This window comes from Aquila chrysaetos, chromosome 24 (assembly GCF_900496995.4).
Source record: "Aquila chrysaetos chrysaetos chromosome 24, bAquChr1.4, whole genome shotgun sequence".
In the NCBI taxonomy this organism is placed as follows: domain Eukaryota; kingdom Metazoa; phylum Chordata; class Aves; order Accipitriformes; family Accipitridae; genus Aquila; species Aquila chrysaetos.
In genome coordinates, this window is record NC_044027.1 from 15,317,549 (window position 1) to 15,329,673 (window position 12,125).

The window sequence follows — 12,125 nt, forward strand, 5'->3', positions numbered from 1 at the left end:
AATTTAACTAAATGACTCCTTCAAGGGCACAGGATTGCAGGAGGAGCCAGTTTTTGTACTTTGTTATCATCCCAAAGGTTAAGATCATAGTGTGCGGCATCAACACAAACCACTGTTACTTTTCTGGATATAAGAGCTTTGAATAACAATTTCATTAAGTGTATACTACCCAGTACTGATATCTCTAGCATGATCTTTTTCTCCATTATGATAATATTTGAAACTTAGTATACCATGTTGCCAAAGCTTTTAGATGTGAAGTACCTCATCTGAGAAGTATTAAATGATAAAAACAAATGAAAATAATAGCAATAATAAAACCCACAGCCTGTTAGCTCTCCCCACAGGACAAGCCACAGCACTGGTAACATTGCCGAGAATGGTGTTTTGCATGAGTTACCAACTTTGGATGCCAGACTCGGATCAGGACCTCCGATCAACAGCCATGTTAACAGCACATGCACATTGGGAATGATTTCAGAATCAGATGTGCTTTCACCTGATGGGAGAATTTTTTCTGGATCTTGCCAGTGGAGCTCCAACAGACTGGATGACCAATGGCTGTCACCTTTGATGCTATCACTTATATGAGCCCTAAGTACTTACAGACCTTGAGAAGTACCAAAACAATGACATAAGCAATCAACAACCTTCCAACATCGTTTTTGTTGTTACTAGCACTCTTATACACCCTGTTGCCAGAGACTCTCAGGATTTATAGATAAACTCATCTGCCCAGCTGCCAGAAATAATCCCTCAGTCTCCTTGGTTTTCCCTTCTCTACCATGTTAACTTCAGCCAGAATAAAAAGTATAAAATACTCATTCAGGTGGTAACTCTGAACACAGATAATTGTGGTCAACTGCCAGGTAAGCATTTTTTCCTTACGCACATAGTAGTAGAAAGCCACAACAATCCCAACAACCCCAGGCAGTGACACAGGTTACACCGAAGTCTGGTCCAAACGATGGTTTTGATCCCTTGGACCTTGGCGCTCTGCAGGCTGCCAGCCAAATGGAAGCTCAGAGAGTTCTCCTGTGTATCACTTGCGGTATATCTGATGTCTCCAGGGAGCCCTAGAAGTATTACAGTGAAATGTGCACCTCAGATTTGAGGTCTAATGAACAAGGCTGTAATTCAGGATAAAACCTAAGAGTAAGAGCTGCCAATGCATATTTAAAGAATTTATACAAGTGCTTTCACCCGAGACAGACAAGAGCAAAACCATCATTGTTTAAAGACTACCTGGAAATATACACAGACAGTAATGAGAACCAAACTCTCTCTTTGCATGGTTTTTAAGGGTTCATTTGTCCTGCCATTTTTACCAGGATATTTTGGCTTTTAACAGCAGCCTACCCTTCACTGTCCTCAACTGGCTCCTCTGAGCTGTCCCCAGAAGACACACATATTTGCTTTTTTCCAAAGGATTTTGCTTTTCCTTGGCATTCCCTGTTCCAGACCAACCAGTTCACAATTCAAGTAGTCTTTGTTCTAGCAGCAAAGGAAAACATTTTTTTTATCAGTGTTTTTACCTTTCAGCCTGATACCAAATCGTCGCCTGATGGAATGCAATACCTTGTGTCTCTCTGGGCTGAGCAGCACAAACGAAAGCAAAGAAATTCAACTTTAAAAGGTCTAGTGTCTCCTTCATCTTTGGGAACTAACAGCAAATTAGATAAAAATGTTGCCAGCTCACAGACCCGCCACCAGCAGCGGGGTTAATATTAAGTGAGCTATTGCAGGCATCCCCTTTGTGGTATGTAAGGTTCTTTCGTTAGTTCTCTCAGCAGTGACTTGCATGTGAGATGGGATTTTTTCGGAGGCAAGGGGTCGGTCGTCTTCTAACCCTGGTTTCCTCTGCAGAGAGTCATGCAGTCTGAGGGGTGAACACCGCGGCCACACAGCACGTTTGCTTTAGCGCCGCGAGAAACAGGCGATCCAAAGCGAGGGTGGCAGTGAAGAAATGCCTTCTGCAGCACTGCCTCAACCAAAGACGTAGCAAGCCATTTGCTAAATCAATGCATTCAGCTTCACGTAACTATAGTATCAAGCAACATCTAAAATCTCTTAGAACAGCTTCCCAACAGGACAGAAACCTGCCCAAGGCTGGGATTCATCTCCTCCAAACTTAGCTGGGTAAATGCTACGCATTAGGGTCTATGCTAGCCACGGTCACCACAGGCTTTTCCTATAGTCTCTGGTGAAAGATGGGCATTTCCAAACCAATATAACCAGTAGTAAATCCTTCTGACAACTGCTGGAATCCATGAGGGACTAGAAATTATTAGAACAAACATTATACAGAAATAAAAAATATTTTAGACTTTGTATACGTAAAATTGTATCTATTTCAGTATAGGTGCAATTTTGAGCCAGCTTCACAGAACTGACTAATTTTGAGCAAGGATATTCTTAAATCACCATAAATCTCTCTTTTATGAATTTATCTTGCCTTCATAAATTTAAGAGGCAAAAGCTTAAATGACACAATCAGTTTTTAACTCATACAAGTGTGGTGGTGCAAGTTTAGTGGAGAAATGAAGAGAAGTTTCTAGGCCATAAAGAATTTATATCTATTCATTCTTAGACCTTGCCTATACATGAAGGTTGCATCAATTAATCCAGCTGAGGTTAAACTACAGTAGCTCACTGCACAATTTTCTTGTATTTTTTCAAAATACAGTCAGATTTATTGCATGCCTGTGAATTTTACAGTGCAAGATAAACTAATATGAGACAAGTTTAGACTGACAAAATGCCTATGCAACTGAATGAGCATAAGATCATAACCTTAGTTAAATCATCAAACAGCAAACTACATCATCCAGGTCTTATTTTAAAAAAAGTATTTGAAAAAAAGTATTTTTCTGTGAGCAGCAAAACTAGTGAAACTCTATCTGTTCTTCTTCCAACACAAGAAATCTAGCTTCCTTGCATCTCCCTTGGCACCTCTCTGAACAAGAAGCACCATGTGTGTTAGTGATTCTGAAATGATGTGTGTACCAGTTGACACTGGATAGCCAAGCCATACTGGAGTATGGGACAGCTACATTTTCCCTTTTGCCATAATGAAGGCACTATCTGTGGTCTCTTTCTTCTATTCGGTCTTCTATAGAACATGTGCAGAAGTTTAAACAAATTTCTAATATCAATTCCTCTGCAAAATTTGCCTGAAATTGGCCAATAGGTCCAAGAGTTCTAACATAAGATGGATGAGCCATCACTATTTCCTTATGAAAAGATGCTACAGATTAAGTGAGATACAGACGTAAGAAGCAAGCTTACCTCTGAGCAGACATGCCAAGTTATGCATCACAACTCAGTGGTTCTTCTTTAAAGAGATACTGTACACCTGAATATCACAAAATTGGCCATATTTGAGAGAGCCAGCTCACTGTAAACAGTGTACTTTAAATACCATTCCTTATATTCATTAGAGCGTTTTAACAGGGTGGTTCTACAACTTTCTGAAGTGTCTCTCCTGTAAACTACAACAGACCAGACTGACAGAGCGGGAGACAGAAGTGCCACCATTTCCAGTGACAAAGAGTAAACAGCTATTCACAGAGCAAACAGAAAAACTAAGCTGAAAACAGAGAAACTCCCCACCTCAGTTTGTCAATTATATTCTCCTAGGTATTGGTCGTAAAGATAAAAGATTTAAAAAAAAAAAACAAAACCAAAACCAAACCAAAACAAAAAACAAACAAACAAAAAACACCTCATGTGACTTTCAGATGCATAATGTTTTTGGGTACTGCAAATTTCTCTCATATAGTAGCCCTGGAGAAGCAATTCCACGCAGTAAGAGTAAACCCAACCCCTGCACCACTCTTACCATGCTCCATCAAAAATCTGGCATCGGACTTAACATATGATTTCACGTGACCTTTGCAAGTATATTTATACAGACAAACCACCTCCTGCACAAACCAGTGCTCTACATTTCCTGTAAGCCCCTGTAAATTCATAGATGAGCTCTAACTAAACCTGTTGGTAGATCTCCCTAGTTCCTCAAACTTACTATTCTTGTTTAAAGCTTCCTCTAATTAGAAAAGCAGAAAACATAGACTTAAAAAAACTAAGATGGAAAAAATATATCCAAACAGGGATATTTAATTTCTTCGTATATGAAAGTTGCAGCACACATCGCTCACAACAATGAAATGCAAGGTTGCATTGTTAAGCAAAAAGTGGATGGGAACCATCCGCACTTTATCTCCCCATATTCAAATTGACAAACTTACTATAGTTAGAGCACAAAATGAAAGGATAATCTATCACCCAAGGAAAACTGTGTTTCAAACAGTATTGTCCTGCTAACTGAAGCCCACCATCGGATGGATTCACTGAGCACTGCTGTCTGGAATTGGTTTGAACGTACTATACAACCAGAACTAAAATATTGATTTCCCTGGGTGCCCTTTATTACACGCTGTTTGGTTTGTAAAGGAAACTTCCTAAATATGGAATTAATTCCTGAGGCTATTTTACCACCTCTTGGGCAGTACGGACAGGACAGATTGGTAGACTGAGAAGCACAATAAAAACATCAAAAGGTAGGGGATAAAACAATGCATGCTGTACATTGTGAACACACTCCTTTTGCTCCCATTTTAATTATTAAAGACTACCTGCAAACTACTGTTTAACAGATACAGAACTACATATTCAGTCTCTTGGTAAAATTCTATCAAGGTTTAATCAACCAAGCTACAGCAACTGCTTACTCCCAACTTTACCAGCCATGGGTAACTATTCTTTGATTTTAACCTCTACTGATTTTTTCTTTTCTTTCCAGAAGCCCAAAAAGAAAATTATCATCTATTTTCTTTCAAAACCCAAGATTTTTGTACATGTGAGGGATGAAATTAAAGATCTTGTTTAGAATATAAATGGGACTGGTTCAGTGAATATGTTAAGTATGCAACAAAGGGCATCCCCACATGAAGCCTTCAGAGAGAAAGAATGAGAGCATCAGGGTGCAAGCAAGCTTTAACCTTTCTCCCTCAGCAGAATAATGAATTAGTATTTCCTTAAGAGGCACTGATGTCCACACCAAGATGTTAACTTGAATCACAAAATGCACAGTATTTTCATGACACCAGAAAAGCTCTACACAAAGCAGCAGAGACTGTCACCCAGGTAAAGTAAGATAATGCAAAACATGCATTTGCTTAACTCAAAGAGCCTCAGACCCAAAATTAAGAATTCTCTTCTTTGGGTGCCACCCATGCTCACTTGACCCTCTCAGTGGTATAAAAGGGGAACCAAAAAAAAAGAAAGAAACCTGAAACCAAAATGCTAGCCAAGGCTTAGAATCTCCATACAGCTCTTGTCCATTCTCAAATCTTTTACTTTCCTAAATATGATGAAATAGAAAGCAAGTATAAGAGAACCAATTCTCCCAAATACCGCTGATATTGTATCTCCCACAGCACTAAGTAAGTGAACACTCTGATATAGACCATCTTTTTATTATACTTGTTTCTATTCACTTCTTCCTTGCTCTCAACATGAAAACATTATCTTACAAACTCCAGAGAAGGTGAGCTACGGTAGCATCTAAAACAGCAAACAGATTTAACATCAAGAGACTGTTTCAAAGTTGAAGAGCTTTAACTGAAATACGCAACGCAAATAAAAGTAGACCAATAATCTGATCCATCAACTTTCTCGGGTGGCTTCACAGAATATGTGGGGACATCACTTCTCTCTCACATAGATGAAATTGTTTGCCCTACCAGTATCAATGTCGTGCACCATAAGAAAAGATCGGAAATGTATTTTTAAGAGTGGATGCAATGGGTCAGGTAATATAGCTGTAAATTTGTCAGGCTGCAGTAACGTGAATAGCAGAACTGCAGAGCATTCCTTTGGCAGCACGTCCCAACCTGCAGGATTCCTGCAGCTTTTCCGGATTGCTGAAATTCATCTTCTGTCTCTTTGCCTTGGAACACACTCCCATGAAAGCCGCTGGGAGCCTCCTCCTTGCCCGCTTTCCCTTTTTGTCATCTGTCTTTTCCTATCTGCTCTACTTGCACGCAACTTAGCCCACCATTCCCTCCTCTTCTAACATCCGTGGGTTGGGCATCCTCTCACTTCTTTTCTGGTCTTTTCAATCATTCCATCAACATCTCCACTTGTGATGTCCCTTTTTCCTTCTCTGGCCACCTTTTTATACACCTTGGAGTTCTGGGGCTGCAAATTCAAACTTGCAAAGGTGAATAAATTGAGTTTTCCTCCAACCAGCTCTCCCTTTTCCTCTAATCTCTACTAAAGCACTGAGAACACCACACTGCTCTCCATAACCATCCCCTCACCCCATTATGTTCTACAGTATCTCTCAACTGTACACCATGAAAGCCAAGCTTTGGTTATTTAGACAAAACTGACAAATAACAAAGCTAATATTCTTGCAATAGGTGATTTTAATACTCCTTCCATACTGCTTCCATGACAGTGGCTGAATCCTATAGTTTGCTAACCTTAATAAAGAAGAAAAGACAGATGTAACACCAAAGCAGAATTTCCCAAATATCATTGCAACAAGTAAAGCCATGCTGACAGCCTACAGGTCCCTTACAGATAGAAAACTTTCTCTACAAGTAAAGCAACAGACCTAGATGAGGGACATTTGTGTTATTATCTTGACTGACAGTGAACTTCCACTCATCTCTCTTCTTGCCAGGTTAGCAAGAGTCAGTAAGAGTTACCACCACATAAAAGTCACACCAATAGATATATTTAGTCATTGCGGTTCAAGGAAAACGATTGCTTGCACTGAAAATAAATTTAGCAATTGTTTCCAGTTTCTGCTTTTTCACTGACTAAGGCACAAGCCAGCTGCTTCACATTCCAGTAGACTTCAGCTGTCTTTTTTCTCCACTCCTTGTCCACTTCCTTCTTACAACTGCTATGACCATCTCAATCTTGCAGCAGTTATCCCGCAGGCTACATTTCTGAATGCTCCAGTCTTGAAGCTATGCAACAGAACACCTGTCAAGCCTATGACAACTTACAAAAAATGCAAAATTCTGCTCTTTGTGCCTTTTTGTAGGAAACACTAAACAGTGATCATCTTGGACCTGTATTTTGCCTCTACACAAGACTAGACTGAATTGTTGATGCTTTTTAAACAAGTTACGATAAAATACACATGCGATGTCACTATCTTAGCAGCATATAGTAGGAAATGCAGTAGGTGCTAAAAGCCCAAATAAGGAAGAATTGGAACTGAATTGCCCTTAGGGTTGTGAAGTGAGTCTTTAGAAGAGTTTAATTTTCAGATTCCAGGACAAGACATTTTACAGAGAATTTTTACTTTGTTTGAAAACGATCAGTAGAGCAGCACTTCCACTGGTCAACTGCAAAACTTCTCACTCGAAAGCCCTCACTTATACTGAAGAACACAGTACAGTGGTGAATGCACAACTGAACTGAGAAAGAGTTCTGCCTAGTAACTCACCTAAACATAACTTAGACAAACTACAGAAAACTGTACAGGTGTAGAAAATATGCAGGATAATTTCCATAGAATGATCCAAGAGATGACAGCAGTTCAAAATATATCCTCCCCAAAAATAAGATCCCCAGGAAACTTCACATTAATACAAAAACATTCACAGATGCACAATTCAGAATCATGTAAATTGGCGTGGAGGACTGTGGCCAAACATTAAGTTCCTATAAAGATGGGAATAATCTGGCCTCTTGAATTGTTTCTTCTATTTTGCTGTCTTCCTTAAGAATAGAGTTCTCCTAGGATAACCTCTAGATGTTTATACCACCAATACTGAAGGATGAGACCTCAGAGGTGAATTTGCTTATGAGGCCAATGCTTATGAGTAAAAGGCGAAGACAACAGCATTTTCAATCTGCTGGGAATAAATACATCCAGTTGAGTCCTGAGGAGAATAGAGATAACTCGCTGCACTCCAGGTAGCTAACACTTGAAACAGTTATCTCAAACAACCTTCAGCAGACAGCTATTGAAAAAGCAAGCTTACAAGGGATATGAAAACCTTGCAAAAAATTACAAGATTAAGATTGAAAACATCAAGTAGAATAAACCTTCAAAGTATGGCACCCATATGTTCATTGGTTTCAATAAAGGGCATTCTTGAACGGACCTGCTTCAAGGAAGAGCTTTTGTTTTATACCTGATGGTGTCTAACTGCTCCCTTATTCTCCCTGAATGATGCAGAATAGTTCAATTCCCTGGAGCACATAATCCATCAGGTAAATAAATACAGGAATTCATGTATTGCCATGGTAACAGGAAACCCAAGCAGAATCTGTGACCTTCTCCACTCTTTCTTGGCACCCCTATTTTGGATTTTAGATCAAAACTGTAAGACTAACGAGGGTGGGAGCAAATATTTTCTGAAAGTGAAGACAAAAAGTCACAGTTCTAGAGTAAAGAAAAATCAATGTTGGATGCCATTCCCTCTCTTCAAGTCAATGAGGATTCTGCTTTGAAAAAGTATTTGGAAGTCTCCTGGCTGGAGCCTAATAAAACAGGGGGTCTAATACTAGTGAAAACAAAATATACCATCTTATTCTACATTACCAGATGGCTCCCCTTCACTCCAAAGCGGTGCTCTGAATAGCTCTACAGTGACCCTTCTGTTGATTAAACGGCAGTACTGAGAGGCTCCAGAGGGAGCCTTGTTCGCTCTTGCTTGGTGGACAGGATGGTAGCTGTTATCTCTAATCATTTATTATTGTTTCTTATTAAGTGCCAACAAGGTGTTTCATTTAAGGACCCAGGGAGCAGACGTATGTAAGATCTCTAGGGATCTAACCCTATAAGGTAACACTTTTCTTCCCAGCAGCCTGACTAGATGGACACGAGAGTCAAACCAAAGCCCAAGCCCATTCCAAAGTTTGTCAACATGGCTTGTTATCACGCAACAGCCTATTTTATTTACAACATAATGGGTTTTGCATGTATTTCCGTTCCCATAAGAAAAAAACAAAGTCAAATGTACACAAATATGCAGACCTTAGACCTCATAGCATTTGTTTCGTGACTCTGTATCCTTTGTTCTGCTACTGTATACATTTTGACAAATATTACCCCAGAATTACTGTGGTATTACAGACAGTGTTTATTTGGTGACGCTATTAACCGAACTGTTTGTGTCAATCAGAAGCTCAAACACTCAGAAACAGTGATCAAGACTGTACTGCACTGAAACAGCTGGCTTCCAGCCCTCCTTCCCTCCCCTTCCCCACCTCTTCCCCTCCAGTTTATATTTGGACTGGGTATTATTTTTTTTTTAAATACCCTTCTTAAATGAAAATACAAATAGTTGAAAGAGGACAATTTCCCAGATTTACAGTTTCTCTTGTTCAGCAAATCATCACTACGACACACACCCACTAGAAAGAATGCCTCCGCATCAAGGCTTCACCCATTGCATCTTCAAAACTGTACATTTACAGCACTGACCTGGGGACGGATCCTGCATGATGTCTTGAGTTCTTCAATGGGAGTTCAGTGTGTTGCAAAGTCGGGTCTCTAGGTTGCGCAGCGTATGATTTTTGTATGGTATTTTTGGCCTTTCTGTTCTATTGTTTATGGAACCGCACTGCGTTTGTGTGTGTCTACAGAGTCATCTTCCTGCGTTTGAACTCTTCACGCTGCTTCGCTGGTGTGGAGTTATATTTACTATTCTCACAGGGTTATTTACTGCACGCGAATAAACAAAACGTGATCACTTATTTATACATCTGTAATTACTGTCTACAGCGCTATCAGCATTTACTAAAATCCCAAGCCAAATTCACCTCTAGCATAAACAAGTGGCAATTATTTTAGAGCTGGCCCCAGGTCTATATATGCTGCTAACACCTTCCTTACTCAGTTACCCGCTTCCCGGACAAACAGTTGCAGTGATATCCCAGTAAGCATTGAAAAGACATAGCCAGAATCCCAAAGCAAAGCGTTATGTTGCGATACTATGTAAGGGATCGTGCATCAGATTAACCTATGATATTTCTGGAATAACATTTGTCCCATGATGTGATGCACACTTGTTAGACAGTAACTTAGCGCTAAGAGCTGGAAACATGCCTACGTACTGCACTTAAAAGCCGGCTGCCAGGCAGCCAGACTGCTTATCCCTGGAGGCCGCTCCAGAACTCATATCGCAGGAGAACATATTCGTATACAGTGCAGCGCAGAAGCCAGAACAAACCAGGATCGAATGATCAAAACCAGAAAGCACTGCTACCAACTTTACTCCTTTGAAACAGGAATCTTTCCTAAATCGGTGGCTGCTGTTCTGGAAAGCCTGAAGGCTGTACTTCGCACATCCCAACTCAGGCTGCTACCCTACATTCCCCAGTAGGAAACTGCCTAGCTATTCCTTACAATAAAAAATACAAAACAGCATTGATTTTTCTCTGCTAATTAAATGCAACATAATTAAACTAAATAACTTCACTGCTTGATTTGCAAAACACTAATTGAATCTTTAAACGTACTACTCCCGCTACACAGAAAAACAGGGGCATTCAACCATCTAAAGTGACAACTGAGAACCAGACACGACTCCAGAAGCACAGAGAGACAATATGATCCGTGCTTGAGCGTTTCCTTGTGAGAGCAGAAGAGATCTCAGCAGCCTCCCCCGGCTCTAGCTCTAGGCGAGCACCCCGGGCAGAGGGGAGAGCTTTGCAACAGAGAGGAAAAAATGAGCAAGTTCCCTCTGACATTTGCCCACGGACTCATCTTTTCTGATCTTGCCCAAACACCAGAAGAGGAAAAAGTTGGAGAAGTTGCAATTAATCATTGCGTGTAGGCCCCAAAGCGTTGCAGTGCCCCGGCTTTGCTGATGCTTTGCTACACGGAAAGGACGGCAGGGGTGCGGGAAAATAAAATTTAAAAAAAAAAAAAAAAAAGGGGGGGGGGGGGGAAGGGGGAGGGGAAAAAAAAGGAAAAAGCGGAGGAGAAGACAAAAAGCCTGACCCAAACGGCGCCCGGGCAGCCCAGGACCAGCCCCTGGCAGCGCGGCGGGGGCACCGGGCAGAGCATCCCCCCCCACCCGCCGCTCCCCTCGCCGCCCCGGGCCCAACCCCGGCCCCGGGCCGCCTTGACAGGAGCCTCCCGCCGGCCCGGGGCACCGAAACCCGCCGGGCGCGGGGGGCCCTGCCCGCCTCCCCCAGCCCCGCCGGGCCGCGCCAGGCCCGCGGCCGAGCAGCTCCGGTAGCTCCGGCGGGCCGCGGCGGCGGCGGGGCGGCGCTGAGGGAAGGGCGGCGAGCTCGGCCGCCCCGGCGGGCTCCCCCCGGGCCTCCCGCGGCGCCCGGCCCGCTCACCTGCTTTCTCGATCTTGCCGGACATGTCGGAACCGGGCTCAGGCGCTCAGGCCCGGCCGAGCAGGTAGCCGGCTCGAGCGGCCGCGGCGCGGGAGCTGCCAGCCGCCGCCGCCTCCCGCCTGCTGCCGGCCGGCCGGCCGCGATCCGGGAAGGGCGCTGCGGCGGCGGCCTGTGAAGCTCGGCGGCGGCGGCGGCGGCGGCGGCGGCGGCGGCGCAGGCAGCGCCCGCCCCCCAGCCCGCTCCGCCGGGCCGCGAGGGGAAGAGGCGGCCCGGGGGCTCCCGCCGTACACGCACACGCACCGCCCCGGGCCGCAGCGCCGCCTGCCGACCGCGCCGGGGAACCGCCGCCACGGCCCGCCGGGCGGGGTTGGCGGCGGGCAGGGCCGCGGGCGGCGGGCAGGGCCCCGTCCAGCTCCGGGCCTGAGGAGCGGGTGGCGGGGGGGAGGCTCGGGCGCGGGCGAGCGGCGGCGCCTCGGGGGGGTTCCTGTCAGGGACCGGCGTCCCCTGCAGTGGGGACAGGCGGTGCCCTCGGTAGTGCCCCCCCCGCCCCAGCCCGGGAGCGCTGACAGGGCAGAGGCAGGGCCGCGGTGGGTGCCGGCAGCGAGGGGCAGCGTCCTGAGGGAAACCCGCGTCCCCGGAGCCGTCAAGCGTGGCGGGGCGAGGAGCGGGACTCGGGAGACCGTGGAGGTCCGGGCAGCGTGGCGGGGACGCCTCGGCACCAGAGGGGCTGCTACGGGCTCAGCTCCTCTCCGCGGGCGTCCGCCGAGGGAGATGGGGGAAACGCGAAAGAAAGAGAC

General features: G+C 44.3%; 1 protein-coding gene across 7 annotated transcripts in view; it reads right to left on the minus strand.

Moving 5' to 3' along the window:
• RAPGEF1 (Rap guanine nucleotide exchange factor 1) overlaps positions 1-11,600 on the minus strand; it is an 89,793-nt gene extending 78,193 nt beyond the window's left edge. For 3 of the 7 annotated variants that reach the window (XM_030000006.2, XM_030000003.2, XM_030000002.2), the window contains exon 1: positions 11,329-11,600. In XM_030000006.2, coding sequence (XP_029855866.1) covers positions 11,329-11,353 — 25 coding nt within the window. In that variant the 5' untranslated portion in view covers positions 11,354-11,600. Of the gene's footprint in view, positions 1-9,460; positions 9,701-11,328 lie in introns of all 7 variants that reach the window. The other 4 variants (XM_030000004.2, XM_030000005.2, XM_030000007.2 and 1 more) reach the window with 4 other exon arrangements.
• Between the last annotated feature and the right edge of the window lie 525 nt (positions 11,601-12,125).